At 40.4% G+C, this 21,113-nt stretch overlaps 1 protein-coding gene across 1 annotated transcript; it reads left to right on the top strand.

Annotated features, from left to right (window-relative positions):
- Nucleotides 1-6,737: 6,737 nt before the first annotated feature.
- CDIPT (CDP-diacylglycerol--inositol 3-phosphatidyltransferase) lies at nucleotides 6,738-20,468 on the top strand. The gene is made up of 6 exons (XM_085880496.1): nucleotides 6,738-6,886; nucleotides 8,404-8,538; nucleotides 14,234-14,387; nucleotides 14,476-14,557; nucleotides 18,235-18,316; nucleotides 18,703-20,468. The coding sequence occupies exons 1-6, from the start codon at nucleotides 6,850-6,852 to the stop codon at nucleotides 18,861-18,863; spliced, it is 651 nt and encodes a 216-aa protein (XP_085736622.1). The 5' UTR covers nucleotides 6,738-6,849; the 3' UTR covers nucleotides 18,864-20,468.
- Nucleotides 20,469-21,113: the final 645 nt, after the last annotated feature.

The following is a 21,113-nucleotide window of genomic DNA, read 5'->3' as shown; positions in this document are numbered from 1 at the left end:
GACGCTTTATACAAACACTCGTGAGGTAAACTAATATAGACGCTTTATACAAACACTCGTGAGGTAAACTAATATAGACTCTTTATACGAACACTCGTGAGGTAAACCAATATAGACGCTTTATACAAACACTCGTAAGGTAAATTAATATAGACGCTTTATACAAACACTCGTGAGGTAAACTAATATAGACGCTTTATACAAACACTCGTGAGGTAAACTAATATAGACTCTTTATACGAACACTCGTGAGGTAAACTAATATAGACGCTTTATACAAACACTCGTAAGGTAAATTAATATAGACGCTTTATACAAACACTCGTGAGGTAAACTAATATAGACTCTTGAAACAAACACTCGTGAGGTAAACTAATATATACACTTTATGCAAACACTCGTGAGGTAAACTAATATCGACTCTTTATACAAACACTCATGAGGTAAACTAATATTGACTCTTTATACGAACACTCGTGAGGTAAACTAATATAGACGCTTTATACAAACACTCGTAAGGTAAATTAATATAGACGCTTTATACAAACACTCGTGAGGTAAACTAATATAGACGCTTTATACAAACACTCGTGAGGTAAACTAATATAGACGCTTTATACAAACACTCGTGAGGTAAACTAATATCGACGCTTTATACAAACACTTGTGAGGTAAATTAATATAGACTCTTTATACGAACACTCGTGAGGGAAACTAATATAGACTCTTTATACAAACACTCGTGAGGTAAACTAATATAGACGCTCTATACAAACACTCGTGAGGTAAACTAATATAGACGCTTTATACAAACACTCGTGAGGTAAACTAATATAGACTCTTTATACAAACACTCGTGAGGTAAACTAATATATACACTTTATGCAAACACTCGTGAGGTAAACTAATATAGACGCTTTATACAAACACTCGTGAGGTAAACTAATATATACACTTTATACAAACACTCGTGAGGTAAACTAACATAGACTCTTTATACAAACACTCGTGAGGTAAACTAATATAGACTCTTTATACAAACATTCGTGAGGTAAACTAATATAGACTCTTTATACAAACACTCGTGAGGTAAACTAATATAGATGCTTTATACAAACACTCGTGAGGTAAACTAATATAGACGCTTTATACAAACACTCGTGAGGTAAACTAATATAGACTCTTTATACAAACACTCGTGAGGTAAACTAATATAGACTCTTTATACAAACACTCGTGAGGTAAACTAATATAGACTCTTTATACAAACACTCGTGAGGTAAACTAATATAGACTCTTTATACAAACACTCATGAGGTAAACTAATATAGACTCTTTATACAAACACTCGTGAGGTAAACTAATATAGACGCTTTATACAAACACTCGTGAGGTAAACTAATATAGACTCTTTATACAAACACTCGTGAGGTAAACTAATATATACACTTTATACAAACACTCGTGAGGTAAACTAATATAGACGCTTTATACAAACACTCGTGAGGTAAACTAATATAGACTCTTTATACAAACACTCGTGAGGTAAACTAATATAGACTCTTTATACAAACACTCGTGAGGTAAACTAATATAGACTCTTTATACAAACACTCGTGAGGTAAACTAATATAGACTCTTTATACAAACACTCATGAGGTAAACTAATATAGACTCTTTATACAAACACTCGTGAGGTAAACTAATATAGACGCTTTATACAAACACTCGTGAGGTAAACTAATATAGACTCTTTATACAAACACTCGTGAGGTAAACTAATATATACACTTTATACAAACACTCGTGAGGTAAACTGATATATACACTTTATACAAACACTCGTGAGGTAAACTAATATAGACTCTTTATACAAACACTCGTGAGGTAAACTAATATATACACTTTATACAAACACTCGTGAGGTAAACTAATATAGACGCTTTATACAAACACTCGTGAGGTAAACTAATATAGACTCTTTATACAAACACTCGTGAGGTAAGCTAATATAGACTCTTTATACAAACACTCGTGAGGTAAACTAATATAGACGCTTTATACTCACACTCGTGAGGTAAACTAATATAGACGCTTTATACAAACACTCGTGACACTCGTGAGGTAAACCAATATAGACTCTTTATACAAACACTCGTGAGGTAAACTAATATAGACTCTTTATACAAACACTCGTGAGGTAAACTAATATAGACGCTTTATACAAACACTCGTGAGGTAAACTAATATAGACTCTTTATACAAACACTCGTAAGGTAAACTAATATATACACTTTATGCAAATACTCGTGAGGTAAACTAATATAGACGCTTTATACAAACACTCGTGAGGTAAACTAATATATACACTTTATGCAAACACTCGTGAGGTAAACTAATATCGACTCTTTATGCAAACACTCGTGAGGTAAACTAAGATTGACTCTTTATACGAACACTCGTGAGGTAAACTAATATAGACGCTTTATACGAACACTCGTGAGGTAAACTAATATAGACGCTTTATACAAACACTCGTGAGGTAAACTAATATAGACTCTTTATACAAACACTCGTGAGGTAAACTAATATAGACTCTTTATACAAACATTCGTGAGGTAAACTAATATAGACTCTTTATACAAACACTCGTGAGGTAAACTAATATAGACGCTTTATACAAACACTCGTGAGGTAAACTAATATAGACTCTTTATACAAACACTTGTGAGGTAAACTAATATAGACTTTATACAAACACTCGTGAGGTAAACTAATATAGACTCTTTATACAAACACTCGTGAGGTAAACTAATATAGACTCTTTATACAAACACTCGTGAGGTAAACTAATATATACACTTTATACAAACACTCGTGAGGTAAACTGATATATACACTTTATACAAACACTCGTGAGGTAAACTCATATCGACTCTTTATACAAACACTCGTGAGGTAAACTAAGATTGACTCTTTATACGAACACTCGTGAGGTAAACTAATATATACACTTTATACAAACACTCGTGAGGTAAACTGATATATACACTTTATACAAACACTCGTGAGGTAAACTAATATAGACGCCTTATACAAACACTCGTGAGGTAAACTAATATAGACTCTTTATACAAACACTCGTGAGGTAAACTAATATAGACTCTTTATACAAACACTCGTGAGGTAAACTAATATAGACTTTATACAAACACTCATGAGGTAAACTAATATAGACTCTTTATACAAACACTCGTGAGGTAAACTAATATAGACTCTTCATACAAACACTCGTGAGGTAAACTAATATAGACTCTTTATACAAACACTCGTGAGGTAAACTAATATAGACTCTTTATACAAACACTCGTGAGGTAAACTAATATATACACTTTATACAAACACTCGTGAGGTAAACTGATATATACACTTTATACAAACACTCGTGAGGTAAACTGATATATACACTTTATACAAACACTCGTGAGGTAAACTAATATAGACGCTTTATACAAACACTCGTGAGGTAAACTAATATAGACGCTTTATACAAACACTCGTGAGGTAAACTAATATAGACGCTTTATACAAACACTCGTGAGGTAAACTAATATAGACTCTTTATACAAACACTCGTGAGGTAAACTAATATAGACTCTTTATACAAACACTCGTGAGGTAAACTAATATAGACTCTTTATACAAACACTCGTGAGGTAAACTAATATACTCTTTATACAAACACTCGTGAGGTAAACTAATATAGACTCTTTATACAAACACTCGTGAGGTAAACTAATATAGACGCTTTATACAAACACTCGTGAGGTAAACTAATATAGACTCTTTATACAAACACTCGTGAGGTAAACTAATATAGACTCTATACAAACACTCGTGAGGTAAACTAATATAGACTCTTTATACAAACACTCGTGAGGTAAACTAATATATACACTTTATACAAACATTCGTGAGGTAAACTAATATATACTCTTTATGCAAACACTCGTGAGGTAAACTAATATACTCTTTATACAAACACTCGTGAGGTAAACTAATATAGACTCTTTATACAAACACTCGTGAGGTAAACTAATATAGACTCTTTATACAAACACTCGTGAGGTAAACTAATATAGACGCTTTATACAAACACTCGTGAGGTAAACTCATATAGACTCTTTATACAAACACTCGTGAGGTAAACTAATATAGACTCTTTATACAAACACTCGTGAGGTAAACTAATATATACACTTTATACAAACACTCGTGAGGTAAACTGATATATACACTTTATACAAACACTCGTGAGGTAAACTAATATCGACTCTTTATACAAACACTCGTGAGGTAAACTAAGATTGACTCTTTATACGAACACTCGTGAGGTAAACTAATATATACACTTTATACAAACACTCGTGAGGTAAACTGATATATACACTTTATACAAACACTCGTGAGGTAAACTAATATAGATGCTTTATACAAACACTCGTGAGGTAAACTAATATAGACGCTTTATACAAACACTCGTGAGGTAAACTAATATAGACTCTTTATACAAACACTCGTGAGGTAAACTAATATAGACTCTTTATACAAACACTCGTGAGGTAAACTAATATAGACTCTTTATACAAACACTCGTGAGGTAAACTAATATAGACTCTTTATACAAACACTCGTGAGGTAAACTAATATAGACTCTTTATACAAACACTCGTGAGGTAAACTAATATAGACGCTTTATACAAACACTCGTGAGGTAAACTAATATAGACTCTTTATACAAACACTCGTGAGGTAAACTAATATATACACTTTATACAAACACTCGTGAGGTAAACTGATATATACACTTTATACAAACACTCGTGAGGTAAACTAATATAGACGCTTTATACAAACACTCGTGAGGTAAACTAATATAGACGCTTTATACAAACACTCGTGAGGTAAACTAATATAGACTCTTTATACAAACACTCGTGAGGTAAACTAATATAGACTCTTTATACAAACACTCGTGAGGTAAACTAATATAGACTCTTTATACAAACACTCGTGAGGTAAACTAATATAGACTCTTTATACAAACACTCGTGAGGTAAACTAATATAGACTCTTTATACAAACACTCGTGAGGTAAACTAATATAGACGCTTTATACAAACACTCGTGAGGTAAACTAATATAGACGCTTTATACAAACACTCGTGAGGTAAACTAATATATACGCTTTATACAAACACTCGTGAGGTAAACTGATATATACACTTTATACAAACACTCGTGAGGTAAACTGATATAGACGCTTTATACAAACACTCGTGAGGTAAACTAATATAGACGCTTTATACAAACACTCGTGAGGTAAACTAATATAGACTCTTTATACAAACACTCGTGAGGTAAACTAATATAGACTCTTTATACAAACACTCGTGAGGTAAACTAATATAGACTCTTTATACAAACACTCGTGAGGTAAACTAATATAGACTCTTTATACAAACACTCGTGAGGTAAACTAATATAGACTCTTTATACAAACACTCGTGAGGTAAACTAATATAGACTCTTTATACAAACACTCGTGAGGTAAACTAATATAGACGCTTTATACAAACACTCGTGAGGTAAACTAATATAGACTCTTTATACAAACACTCGTGAGGTAAACTAATATAGACTCTATACAAACACTCGTGAGGTAAACTAATATAGACTCTTTATACAAACACTCGTGAGGTAAACTAATATAGACTCTTTATACAAACACTCGTGAGGTAAACTAATATATACACTTTATACAAACACTCGTGAGGTAAACTAATATAGACTCTTTATACAAACACTCGTGAGGTAAACTAATATAGACTCTTTATACAAACACTCGTGAGGTAAACTAATATTGACTCTTTATACAAACACTCGTGAGGTAAACTAATATAGACGCTTTATACAAACACTCGTGAGGTAAACTAATATAGACTCTTTATACAAACACTCGTGAGGTAAACTAATATAGACTCTATACAAACACTCGTGAGGTAAACTAATATAGACTCTTTATACAAACACTCGTGAGGTAAACTAATATATACACTTTATACAAACACTCGTGAGGTAAACTAATATAGACGCTTTAAACACTCACTCATTGACGTAAACGACTCCCAACACAGCCGAATCTACCAGCGAAAACGAGCGGATCGAAAATTAAAACCATCATTGTATTGACTATTGTATTGAGCAATTTCGGAAACGTCCCACCCACCTGAGAATGGATCAAAGCGGGGTCATTGGCGTGGAGCTTCAGGACGTCCGCTTGAAGCCGAAAACATTCCACAGCAGGTTTTACGGGGCTCGCCCCCAAATAAGGGAGTCGTTCGGGGACAGACAAACAGGTTTTCTTTTGAAGAGCAGAAGCTTTCTGCAGGACCCCGACTCGACTTCTGTGGTGATGATGATGCTTGTCGATTTATGATGAGGATTTTTATCGATGCGTCCAAATAATCCCGTCCATCAATATTCTTCGTGATCACTGTCTATTCTCTAACGAGTTTTATCTTTGCAACCATCTTTAACTTATGTACTATCGTGTTTTAAACCGTGTCTTTCAGACATCCATATTTGTTCACCGCATGATGGCCATGCCGATGTAGGTTGCAGCAGTGATTGTTTCTTTCTTTTTTTCGAGCCTTTTTTTTTATTTAGGAATGTTTCCGAGCTGTGTTCATTCACCGATTGTGCAAAATGTATTTTGTGCGAATGCTCAAGGTTATTAATTCTAAGTTTAAAAAAAAAAATTCGGATTGTGATTTGTGAGCTGAAGACATGGAAAACGTGTTTCTTTTCGTTCCCAATCTGATCGGTGAGCTTTCTGGGAGATCCCCATCAGATAAAGTGTAAACGATGTCATATTCTATTCCTCGGTTTGTTTTTTTCCTCGTGATGTTGACGACGCGGATTTTATTTCCAGCGATACTGTCGCCGAATGTGCGTCCATTGACGCGCGTGATATTTTATTTTACTTCAAATAAATATTTAAACTCATTTTATCCAACAATGATGACGGTCGATCAATGTGCGGGTATTTCCACGAAAACGAGTCAATGTTTCATGATGAGGGTTTTTGTTTTTCCGCAGGTATCGAATTTTCACAAGCGATTACGTCACGGAACGTGTCGCATCTGGGTATTCCGTGGTGTGTTCCATTACCAATCGGCTTGTAGAGCGCTCGCCAAGCGGCTTAAGCACTCAAGCAAGCACTCCGACGAAACGGTTGGCTTGGCAAGCTGATTGGTCATGGAACATCTCCACTGCTCATATACACTGTATATTTGTAGGTACAGTACAGTACAGTAGAGTTTTGGTTTTGTAAAATGACAAGCTGGGAGGCGACGATGGTTCGCGGGCATTATTGAGGAAGCCCTACCGTAAAAAACCTGTCTCTTCCGTCAAAATTGACCAAATCAAATCGGATTTTTTTATATGTTGTACTTATGGACATTACGCACAGCTTCTTGGAAATGAAATTGCGAGAAAAAATAAATAAATAGTTCAAGTGGGCGTGGCTCCGCCCACAAAGGGCGTGGGATGCCCCTCATGCAAAAAGACACAACTAGACCATGATATCTAGCTTGTGTCCAATTTTCATCAAGATCGCATCAAACGTCACGGAGCTATGCTCTGGAGAGAGTCACAAACAGACAGATAGACACACACACACAGACACAACGACAATAGTGGTCACTGCTGGCGCCCGTGAACCAATATTTCCTCTTTGGAATTAGGTTCAGAAACAGCACGCTGCTGCCGGTTGCACCCTCTCGGAGCAGGCACTGCATCAGCAGCACAGTGGCAATGCAGCTGGTGCAGTGCCCCCTGGAGTTTTGGGCAGGAATTTCAGAATTTATTTTGGGGTCATGGCGCCACTGGATCAACACAAAGTGGAATCGGTTTGCGGTTGTTTGTGCGCAACCGTTTTTCCCCACCGTCGGTTCGTTGCTCATTTTGAACCCCATGACCGACCTCTTCCATGAGCCTCGATGTTACAAAAGCAAACGAGATAGTTGTGCTTTGTGCAATCATGCTTGTCCATTCGCTGCTTCAAAGTTGCAGCTCGTCACTCCTTCATGTTGTCCCAAATGCTTTCTGCCACACCACCCACCTTTTCCTCCAGATTCGGTTCCATCTTGTCATTGTCCACGTACACCCTCCTTTGTCAGTTGAAGCCCCCTCTTCTCCATGACCCTGACATGTCACTTTGTTTAAAAAAAATAAATAAAGAAGATTCCAAAACATTTGAGATTACAATGCTTCCAGTGACAATGAGTGCTCCTTAATGATGGCACCACAAAATGGCAGTTATTGATTGTTCCTTTGCAGGTTATGCCCGTATCATATTGGCTGCCATCGCGTTCTGCTTGATGAGATCACAACCTGGAACAGCCTTTTCTCTGTACCTCCTCAGTGGCTTTCTGGACGCATTTGACGGCTTTGCTGCTCGGGCGTTAAACCAAGGTTTGACACCCATGGTTATTGATGCACTGATGTTAAAATGGTGATGCTTTTAGGGAGTGCAGGGAGGGGGGATAGGCAAAAGCACGTCTGCTAAGTATGTGTTTTTAAACACAATATATATATATATATATATATATATATATATATATATATATATATATATATATATATATATATGTTTTGAATTTCATTTTGGGGTAAGAATACCCCTTCTAACATCATAGTGCATGCAGGCTTTCACGATAGCATACAGTGTAAGGTTCATGGAGGAGCTCGTACGTACAAGAAAAGGTCATCGGTACTACGATAAACGGAATGTGAGGCAATCAGACTTCCATGGTTTGCTTTGTATTCTCATCTGAACCGATGGCTCATTATATGGGGAACCCAGATTCAAATCCCATTTATTATACTGTAATATATATGTATTTGTCCACCGTCTACCCATGTTCTTACCATTCATGTTAAAGTATATGTCCATTATTGTCTTGTATTTTTCTTCTTTTTTTTTTCTTTTTCTGTATGCTGTTGTTGTACCTTAGCTCAACTTTGAACCTTGGATCAACATAAATAATTGGTTCACGAATCAGTAAGTGACCACTATATTCATTATTGGTGTGTGTCTGTCTGTCTGTCCCGAGCATAGCTCGTTGGGTTTTGATCGGATCCTAATAAAATTTAGGTGGGAGGGTTATATCATGATGTAGTTGTGTTTTCCTGAGAATGGGCGTGGTGCGCCCATTATGGGCGGAGCCACGCCCAAAAAACATGTGTTTTTAGGGGTAGCCGATTTCAAGTTGCATCTTCTCCGAGGGGTTTTGTCGAATCTGGCAGGGGTTTCGGTATTTGGTTCGCCCAATGGCACCTGCATAGCCCCACGGAGCTCGATTTTTCATTTTCGTCCCAAGGTCAAGGTCACAAGGTCACGAACTTAGAAAATGTCAAAAAAAATCAATAAATTGGGCATCGAGCTCCTCGGGTTTTCAACTGTTTCGAATGAAAGTTGGTATGCAAGTCGTGCTCTTCGAGTACTACAACTTTCATCATTTACGGTTTTCCCGATTCCCGCCATAAAAAAAAGGCGAACTACGTTTAGGATTTCGCAATTCGTGGTCGATTTGTAGTGCTCTTCGATTACTACAACTTTCGTCATTTACGTTTTTCTCGATTCCCGCCAGTTTGCCCATGGCGTCCCCTCGAAGGTCAAAAAATAAAAAAGGTGAACCGTGTACATTGCTCGTGAACCATCACCGTCTCCAGACTTTATATTGTTGCGGTTCTCGGAACCACATGCATCGAACAGATAGTGGTCCCAAGACAGTTATTCCATTATTATATATGTAGACAGTCCCTTTCCTTTTGTTTAGCGGGACAACAAGGGAGTGTGTTGTGATGATCTAATAGCTAGGGTTGCTTAAATCATTTTCTTCTTCATTTCATTCCAACTCTTCTTTTCGTCTGATTATTTCTGAGGTAAATCAGCCACGTGCGCCTTCGCTGTGAGGTGGGCCTCATGGAGGCCAACGCGTACGGCGCCGCTGTGAGGTAACTGCTGCACAGAGATCCTCGTTCCCAGGCGAGCCCTAAACCCAACGTGTGCAGCGAGTCATATAGTGCACTTAGCAGTGCGGGATTATCGATTTGAGCTGCCGATGATCTGGGGAGGATTGCCGGTTGCATTAAAAAGGCAAGCGAATGAATACCTCTTAAGAGGCTGCACGAATGGTGTTTTTCACACCACAGGAAACACAGCCAGCACGACGTCTACGCTGCACAAAACGCGTACGGAGGCCGATAAAGACGACTCTACGCTATGTTTGGTGGGATACGAGTGTGCGGAATAGAAGCGGCTTGTTCCTTTTCAACCTCAATGTCCGACACATATTGGTGTTCGCCCCGTGCACGCGAGTGCTGGCCACGTGTGTAATGGCTGAACCGCGCGCACTGTATGGAATGTGCTCGAAGGCAGAGACGTACGCCGCTCGCAAAACGTGCATGGATTTATCCATAATGATGTACCTTCGGCCCTCGCTGGCAGCAGCGGATTCCCCACGGATGGTGAACGTCTTCTCATCTCTACGGCCAGCTAAGCTGCGATCAAGCCGGCGAATGTACAGTGTGGGCCACGTTGGCGCGCGTGTTGATCGGCGCTGGTCGGACGCCAAAGTGGGCATGCGGGACCCTCGTCCGGTCGTCAGGGCACGGGCCGGGGGTTTTTGCAAGACGATTCGCGTGCCAATTTCGGTGTGGGCGATTCGTGTCATGTCGTGGGGTCAGAGCGGAATATTGCCACTGTCTGAGATGGCCTTGCCGGAAACGAAGTGAGTCGGTTTCTGGCCAAAGTTAGTGGGCCACGTGAGGGGTCGGGGCCAATCGGAGCGCCCGATTCAGGTGATGACGTTTCGATTCGGGGTGGCCCCTCCCCCCGTGTGGCAGGTCCTATAAAGGTAGGAGTGGTCCCTCCGCCTTTCTCTTTCTCTGCCTCTCTCGCCTCGCCCTCTTCGACACTGCCACGACCCGCCTCCTGCTGTCTGGATTCCGCCTCATCTCCACCCACACGACGTCTACCTCACCGGCCTACCTGGTCCCGCCTGCCACGCCATCCTCACACTCTGGATTCCGCCCCTTCTCCACTCAAGCTCCTCCTTCACGAACACGGTCTCCACACGCGCGGCTGAAGCCAGAGACGACGCGCCCACTGTCGGGTACCGCACTACGGAGCATTCCCCCCCACCCCGAAACGTATTGATGGCGCATCATGCTATCAAGCATAAAGGTACAGAGAATGTAGCCTCAACTCCTTTCCCTTCCTGGTTCAAAACTTTCTCTTCATCGGGTTTTGTGTGTGTGTGTGTGTGTGTGTGTGTGTGTGTGTGTGTGTGTGTGTGTGTGTGTGTGTGTGTGTGTGTGTGTGTGTGTGTGTGTGTGTGTGTGTGTGTGTGTGTGTGGTGTGTGGTGTGTGTTCTGGCACCTGTCTGCTTTGGTAAGACTGCAGAAGATCGTTATCATTATTATTGTTATTATTCTCGCGTTAAGTCTGCTCTGTGTCCCCTTTCGTAAGTTGCCTGTTTATTTGCTGCACCACACCTCTCTCCCCGATCTCTGTACAACACACCCCAATAAATCCTGATCGTACCACATACCTTTCCTCGCCCATTGTTAATAAATTATTATTAGGAATGTTCCCTGCTCATTTTTGTCTTTTCTTCCATTTATCCAGCATGGTCCAAATCCTAGTTCAGCCGGGACTTTGTTCCCAACGATGCGTTCCTTTTAGCCAGTACGTCCTTGGCAGTGTCGCTCGGCTGCATCCGATCTGGTAAAGTGATCTGGTCCAGTAGAGTGATCCAGTTCAGACAAGGCATACCGAGGGCATGTCCTCTGGTAATTAAATCACGTGATTAATTAGGTAACCTGATTAACCCATTGACAGGAGGACCCTAGGTCACGCGGTTGAGTTATTGGCGCCCACGGTTGGTTAAGTGACCCGCCGCATCACGGAATTATCCGTGTGCGATGGCCTACAATTCCAGGGAGTCTGGTGGGAACCGAGATAGCTTCCCCCACCTAGTGGTCTTCTCACCTGACCCCCAGCCCTCAACAATATATCGTGGGTTGAGACATAATGTTGTAACTGCATTTCTGGCGAAACCGAATAAAATGGCTCTCATGTCTTTCAACACCATATTTATCTTTCATTAGCGATTTGCAGGAAATGGGAAATTTTCAGTTACAACATTATATCTCTCAACCCACGAAATATGGTGTTGAAAGACATGAGAGCCATTTTATTCAACCCCGCCAAAAATGCAGTTACAACATTGTCTCTCAACTCGCTATATATATATATATATATATATATATATATATATATATATATATATATATATATATATATATATATATATATGTATTTTTAATGGGCAAATCAGCATGGTATATAGGATTTGAACGAGGGATCCCAACATCATGAGGTATTCGTTCAGATGGTAACATCTGACAGGCTTGGGTTTGTATGGTCATGCACTTCTGTGAAACTTCGGACGAGTAACCACCCAATCCTGGGCCTTATTTATCAGAACAATCACAGCTTGACTTGATACAATTTCTCATTACCTTTACGTTTCACCCCTGTCTGTGAACAGGATAGCTCAAAAAGTTTTGGACGGATGTGTCTGGAATTTGGTGGACAGGTTGGGTGTGTGATAAGGAGAAATTGTTTAAATTTTGGTGAAGATCCGGATCCAGATACTATTTTATTTTGTTTTTTCTAAGCGATTCTTCACCATCGAGTGATAGTGCCAAAAACGATAAGTAGCACAATATCTCAAAAAATTGTGGACAAGTTATGAAAAAAACTTGGTGGATGAGTTGGTTGTGAGACGAGAACAAGCCGATTGGATTTTGGTTCAGGTTCGGATCCAGATCCGGCCTATCAGTGGGATACAAAATGTAAACTGTTCAACCTGGTGGAGGTATGCGCTCGACCGAGTGCCGTTCTAGTTTGGGATGTAATTGTAGGGCTGGGGTAATAAATCTGAATTGACAGAAGAAAACATTCAATATATGAGCCAGAATAGGAAAACAAGAACTTGGGAATCAAACCCAACATTTTGCAAGCAACTTGTCTGCTGTTGTCATCGGAGATACTTTTGAAGATGAGATTGTAGGTCACCTCTACTGTATTGGCCTTTTTTTAGACCATCTCGTTAGAGATGACCTAATAAAACCAGTCTCAATGTCCGTCCGTCCGTACGTCCCCATTTTTTTTCTTCCGATTTTCTTGATATTTGGTATGTGGGTAGATGTCGATGAGGGATGCACGATGGTATGACCTTTGACCTGATTGAAGGTCAAGGTCAACATCAAGGTCACTCCAAAATTGCGAAATCGTCCATTTTCAAAATCTATCTCCTCCGCCGTTTATGATCTGATCTTCGAAATTTCTTCGGATTCTGATAATATGGAACAATATCCAATTTTGTTCGGGCCGGTTTTTTAAAAAATTCGTCCTGGTTATCGAGTCACGTGTCTTCAAAGTTGGAAAAAATCGTCGATGTGATACGGTCAAAAAAATTTGCCCGATCTTGATGAAACTTGGTAGGTCGGTCGGGGTCGATGAGTGATTCACGACGGTATGACTTTAGACCTGATTGAAGGTCAATGTCAAGGTCACCAATGCTGTAAACTTGTGAAATCATCCACTGTCAAAATATCATCCACCATTTATGACTCAGAAATGCGGTTTGATTTCTGAGTTCCGGTTTCTATCCTTTTGAAGACGCGTTGATCATAAATGTTCCAAATCAACCATTTTCAAAATCTATCTCCGGATAACTCAGAAATGTAGTTCGATTTCTGAGGTTTTCTATCCTTTTTACTCCCGGGCTTTCGTCTGTACGTTGAACCAAAACAAGACGACATCGAAACCATTCTAAGCCGATCAGAGATCCACATCTACAGAGATGACCGTCACCCCCAACCGGGGGTAATTTTTATTTTTCCTGGTTACAGCTTAACATTTGCCCTTGCTTTTACAGTTTTCAACTGTTGGATTCTTACTTCTTGGATTTCATCAACTCATGAATGCTGTCCTCCGAGCAGTACTTCCCCATGCCCCCTAACTTGTTGCAATGCAAGGCAGATCTGGCACCCCACAAGTTCCAATGCTTGCGATGGTGTGTAATGTGTACAGGGAGTCGGTTTGGTGCAATGCTGGACATGCTGACTGATCGCTGTGCAACCGCTTGTCTGATCGTCAACCTGGCCCTGTTGTACCCGAGCGCCACACCACTCTTTCAGTTCTCTCTCTCACTGGACGTGGCGAGTCACTGGCTGCACCTGCACAGGTTGGTGACATTGACGTGCTTGAAATGTGAGTCGGTCAAGTGCCATTCATGTTCTCCACTTACCTCTGTTCCAATTTTCCTCCCACAGCTCAGTGCTGAAAGGCAGTGAAAGCCACAAGAATTTAGGTGGAAAGGCCAGCCGTCTCCTCGGGTTGTATTACAAATCGCGCGTGAGATTTCCTCATTTATCTGCAAACACAAGCTTTGTACCTTTTATAAAAGGGCATTCAAAAATACGATTAAAGTGATGCCGAGTTCAAGATAAGGCAAATTTTATTTTTCTATTCTAAAATGCATGTTTATTAAAGAACAAAACAAAGTTAATTTATTTTATAAAATATAAGAACAAGAGGTTTGGATGGTACATAATACTATAATCATTTCTCCAACTTGTTTTTTTGTGTGTGTAACGACAACCTTTTGACAGCTAAGATCCAGCCGACCCTACCAGATGTCTGTCGATGGGGAAAACAAATAAAATTCGAATTCCACTGACAGGGAGGGGACTTATGGATTTTTTTTTTTCAGTCTCCAGCCAATTGGGACACACCAAATAACAGAGGGAGGGGACAGGGGGGACTGGATGATTACTGAAGATCTACAAGTGGCATTACCAGTGACATATGTAACCATTTGAAGATCTGCCTTGGCTTCACATATTTCCTCTTCAGGTGAGAATATTCCAAGGTTTTGGCAACTGGAATAGAGATCCTGTGGTAGCCAACACTGTCATGGAAGAATTTGAGACCTGATCCATCGCATGCCTCTGGTACCACTGTGTTAATGACATTCGCTATCTGCCCGAACGATGCAGTTGAAACCCTCCCCAGTGCAATCAACTGAGAGGGCAGTCTGATTCTCTGGCCTTCTTGGTCAACTTCACCAGTAAGTCTGGTTATGGCTCCCTGAAGACCTTTATGTACAGACGGATTGGAACCTTGAATTCTTGTCACGTCATTTTATGTCTCACAAACGCTTAGTTGTACACGCCCTCACTAAGAAGACTAGGTCCCTTGTGTCATCATCTAGGAAAGCCAGAGAAAAACCTTCTCTGGCTTTCTATGCATTGGCTTGAAAGATCAGAGGATGGTCTTTAAAGCCAAAAGCTATTTGGTTCACTTCTTCCCGAGCACGATATCCACATCAACTCCTTGCATGCCTTGTCCCATCATGTAAAAACTGAGACAAAGATTGAACATCATGGCCTTTGTTTGTTACTCTACTTTCCTGGGGTGTCTGACAGAATCTGGAGTTTTGAGAGCGGTCTGTATTGATGCAACATTTCGGCCCGTCTGCACTCTTCACCAAGCACTGACAAGGGATAAGGGTGTACTGGAGAAAGACAAATGCACAGGTGTTTATTTCATTCTCAAGCTGTGCAAAGAAACATTTTTGTGAAACAGGAAGGACTTGGCATTTCTATCAAAGAGTATGAAAGGTCTGCTTGCAGCAATGAATTCGTCACCAAGTCCTTTTAGACATCTTGTGTTGCTTTGTGGAGTCACCTGTGCAAAAGAAGGTTCCCGGTCTTCCACTGTGCGTCTTGTCATTCACACTTCCTGTTTCAAAAGCCCGTTTTCCCCATGTTGTCTGTTTAGGTGGAGAAGGTTTTCCAGAGTGTTCCACGAAAGCCGTCTGCACTTTTGCAATTGTTTGGATTGTGTGTGCCCCTTTCATGCACCCTAAAACGAGCAACATAAACCGCTGTTCGACCCGAATAACTTGTGTTCACCATGCCATCGAACTTCCCACTGACTTCCACGTCAGTGAGTCAATATTGCATCATACCGTGGTGGATGGGGAGGAGGGAGAGAGGTGTGAGAAATGTAGTGGGGGTGAAGTAACTTTCAGGTCACCCTGTAGAATATCCAAATTTGGCATCGAGCTTCATATTGTGAATGTCTCGGACTTCAACTTTGAGCTCACAAGGAAAAATATAAAATAATTAGCACGACTATTTATTCACACTGGCCACGGGGCGCGGTAATTTGGTCACGGTAAAACGGTCACAAGGTAATTTGGTCACAGTACAGTCATGCACCACTTAACGACGGGGTTACGTTCTGAGAAACGCATCGTAAAGCGACGTCGTCGTTGTGCGAACATCTTTTTTTTTTTCGTTTTCGAACATTGTACGAACACAAAAATACACACCGAGGCTATATGGTATAGCCTATTGCTCCTCGGATACAAACTTGTACAGCATGTTACTGTACTGAATACTGTTGGGAATTGTAACACGCATCCAAGAGAGACTGAAGACACGTTAGTTTTACCTTTGTGCTGTTCATGACTGCCATCGGTGTTGTTAGCAGCAGCTTACAATCTCCTCTCGCATCGATTATAGAAAGGTGAATAAATAGCGTTTGGATTTTATAAATACGTAATCATTGCATCGATGTTATAATTTATAGATGAAGAAACGAGCTCCTGTCAATTGTGATATATATTTTCGGAACAGTGAGATTGTTTAAACAACATGAAAAGCTTCACCAAAAAGAAATTTGTGTTTTAATTTCGACTGTAACAACGGTTTATTCACGGAATTCTTCAATTCAAAGGTAATTTACTTGCTGGAAGGTAAACGTGCAAACATTGGTTCAGTTTGAAATCCGATTTCCTTAAATCCCGATTTAGCACGACCCTGCTTTTTTCGCGATGGCATTTTATGGACCTTAACGATCGCATTATAACAGGGCCACACTGTCGTTTATTATCATTATGAAGTATTATGTACTGTACAGCGTACATAATTGTATGTGCTATTTTTATACTACTGGCAGCGCTACGTCGGCTACATCACTCGGCGATAGGAATTTTTCAGTTACATTTTTTTTTTTTTCAGAGCTGGCAGATCCGTCGTATATGCGATCCGTCATTGCCCTGAACGTCGTTAAGCGGCGCATGACTGTAATTCGGTCACGAGGTAATTTGGTCACGGTAATTCGGTCACAGTATTATTATTATTTATTATTCACTGCATTTAAGGCCAGTAAGGCCCAAGAGCAGTAATAAACATTTTCATTTCATGCCCGGCAAATCTTGTTGGCATAATGACTTATTGACCAAGTTTACTGACTACTATAATGGAATCGATTCTGTGTCAACTTTTAAATTCCGATGCCATTATAGTAGTCAGTAAACTTGGTCAATACGTCATTATGCCAACAAGATTCACCAGCCATGAAATGAAAATGTTTATTACTGCTCTTGGGCCTTACTGGCTTTAAATGCAGTGAATAATAAATAATAATAATAATAATACCGTGACCAAATTACCTTGTGACCGAATTACTGTGACCAAATTACCTTGTGACCGTTTTACCGTGACCAAGTTTCCTGTGACCAAACTACCTACATTCCTGGCCACGCAACAGTGCAGGTTAGAATCCTCTGGAGCAGTATTGCTGGAAGAGAAAACAAGTCAGCACCTCCCTTGAGTGTGTTCCAGTTGTTGGTTTTACTATTTCTAAGTGGAAGCATGCACACCAGGCCCTCCCTGCTCCATTACGTGGTGTGTAGCAATTGACTGGGGACTGCTCAATCTATTAACCCTTTCCTTCTCAGTGGAATTTGAGTTGAATAATCTTTTAAAGGCCCGGATAAACATCAACACCATGATCAAGCATAATCCTTACTATAATTCACGGACTGGTGTGTGTGTGTGTCTCTCTCTGTCGTGGTACTCCTACAGTTCTGGGCCAATTACATCCAGACTTGCTACATAGGATCATGACCCCAATTAACGTAGAGTGGTGTTTTTATCTTTGCTGATGGTTTTGGGGGTTGGGTACCCGTAGAGCAGGTACTCTACTAATATTAAATCTATTGCTTTCCTGCATCGCAGCTTGTGCTGTTCCTGATGTGTGCTGGCAATGAGCTCTTTTATTCCTGCCTCTTCCTCAATTATCATTACTCTGGGCCTATTGGTATGTACAAGCACAAATTACAACTGGTTATTCTTTCTTTTTACAAGCACTTCATTGAACACAACAGACCTAGGAATGCCATCTGTGTGACAAAATTGATAATTTGGTCTGGTAACTTAACCAAGGCCTGCAAATGACTTCCCTCACCCCAAAATTACCTTTGGAGTCCATGTTTGATTTCAGATGGGAATTGATTAGGTAGAATATCGAGTAAGCAATTGTGTTATTTGATTAACCAGAAACACCCACTTCCTTTGGAAGCATCGACATCATATGCGCGTGCACACACCACACACACACACACATTATTTAAAATAGTAGGATTAAAGGGATTTGTCTTTTCAAAGTTAAGTGGGTTGAACCATTTTTGAGCTGTTCACCTTCAGTTCCAGGTCTTCAACTGGGACTGCTCCCACTGCTGGTGGTCATTTTTTCTCCGGTGGCCATTCTAAAGGCTGTCATCGCGTTGATGCAACTGCTGGCAGCATCTGCCAACATCGCTGAGGTTGACCGGGTAGAGAGGGAGAGGGTGGTCAAGAGGAAATGATTAATCACGAGGTGCCAAAGAGTTGCTTGAAGCTTGTGAATGATATTCATTGTGATGTAAACTTTGTTTGGTTAAGTCAAACCCGTTTGTGGAATGAAACAAACATTCATCTTAGTGTTGTAATCCTTCCCATCTCTTGTACAGTTCACAGTTGTTGCATTTGATAAACCTTAGCTTTTTCTTGCAAGAAATGTTCAGATCTGTTTGGTCATTTTCTGTGTGCTATTTTTATATATTCGGCAAAGGTGTAATTACGAAGTGTCAAGGTTCTCCCCTAATTGGCTGCTAAAATGGTCTTTTATATTTTAATACTTTAAACTAATAATATGAAATATAATTAAAATCTAAAGTGTAGCTCAGATGCTGGGTGATTGCACAAAGATCAAATTGCTCTTGTTTGGGATGCCAGTACTCCAGGGCTGCGTGGGGAGGTGTGCGGTTAAAAAAAGGGACGTGGACTGCATGAAGGTGGAGAGAGTAAACGTGATATATTTCCGTGAATGTAAGGTAAAGATGGCACTGAACAGGAATGCACACATCGTTGCATCATCGAGTGCACCGTCCTTCGGATGGACGTCTCAGTCCCATGTCCCATCTGTTAGCATTAGTTGGTGAATGTTAAAGATCCCATGGTGTTTTTTTACAAAGAGGTGAGTTGTCATGGACACTATGAACAATTTACAAATTCTTAGCCAAATCACATTCCTTCGAACATCTGGCCTGAACGATTTGGCCAAACGATTTTCCCAGGCCCACCTCATGGGAAGGTGAGAGAAATTGGGACCAGTAGTTTGTAGTTGTAGTCGATTATACAAACGCACTATAATTTTCAAAATACAAAGCTGATCGGCAAGACACTTACTACTACAAATGACAGGGCCACTCACCTTAGCCGCCTTGTTTGGGTTTGATTACCGATTTCGCAGACAGAGTGTTGCCTCTTCTGAGGCAAGAATGGCTGGATGCATGCTTACCTACCTTAAACTCATATTTTTATACACAAAAAATTGGGTTATTAAAAATAAACCACTACTGTGCCCCTTACATCCTTCCTTTACTCTTCCCCTTTTCTTTATCTTTTTTTTTTACAAACCATTCTCACTTATCCCCTGTATCCATTTTCTTTTTGTTCTGTAAAATTCACCACCACCCCCCCCCCTTCTTCCTGTAATGCTTATGTAATACGAGCAAATACCACCCATCGCTTCGTTGATGGGAATACTAAAGGGGGAGGGGGGAAGATAGCAGGGAGGGGAGGGAGGCGGAGCGAGGAAGGCAGCGTGAGGGTAAGGGAAGAGGGGAGGGTTCGTCTGGACATGACGAGATAACTACTGTCCTGAGTGAGAGAGAAGGGTGCTGCACTGCATTAGGAGGGGGTGTAGCGAGGATGGGACAGAGACAGAGACAGAGAGAGCGGGAGGGGTGGGGTTGGGGGTAGGAGTTTGCAGAGAGAAAATGTTATGCTTTATGAAACACTTTAATGCTTGGCAATTTTTCAGTTATCGGCTGATTGGAGTCATTGTGATTACCAACTACAGTACGTACTGTGTACAACCCAAAAAAACATTGTTTTGGGGGAATTTCAATAAACAAATTAAAAAACAACATTGTGTTTATATAGACGTTTCAAGATGTGCATAAACATGATTATAAACAGCTGCCAATCAGCCACACAACACAGGGCTACACACCGTGGGCCTGGGTGTGAGTTTGGTCCCTGAATCTCACGCACCGCACACACCTAAACAAGCATTCAGGCATGTACACACACACACACACACACACACACACGTACACACCTGTGAAAAATCCTTTTACAAATCCAAAGCTACCCATTTATACCACGTGTGTGTGTACTGTCTACGTACCTCTTCATGCTTTGAGCAAACTGACCTCGGCATCGGGACACAAACGATGTGCATAATACTGCTATGGACTGTAGGGCGCTTGCTAAGTGACTTAAGCAAGCACTCCAATGAAATGGTTGTTAAGGAACCACTGGTTTGGCAAGTGATAGCAAGCCGATTGGTAATTGGACATACCTGCAAAAACCAAATAAACCACTGATTTCTTTACATTTTCAGATTTCACTGCAGATTTTAAGTTATTTAATCGACACGATGCGATCCTAAAAACAGCAATTATATACTTTAGTTTGTGAGAGTAGATGGTGGAAAACCACATCATATAGAATGTTTTGTTGGACAAAACTCAGCTGCATTGAGCCGCTTTTGTCGAACTTGCTGTGAA

Source organism: Eptatretus burgeri, chromosome 5 (genome assembly GCF_056783735.1).
Source record: "Eptatretus burgeri isolate ZD-2024b chromosome 5, Ebu_testis_v1, whole genome shotgun sequence".
NCBI classification, from domain to species: domain Eukaryota; kingdom Metazoa; phylum Chordata; class Myxini; order Myxiniformes; family Myxinidae; genus Eptatretus; species Eptatretus burgeri.
This window is presented reverse-complemented; position numbering and strand designations above follow the sequence as displayed.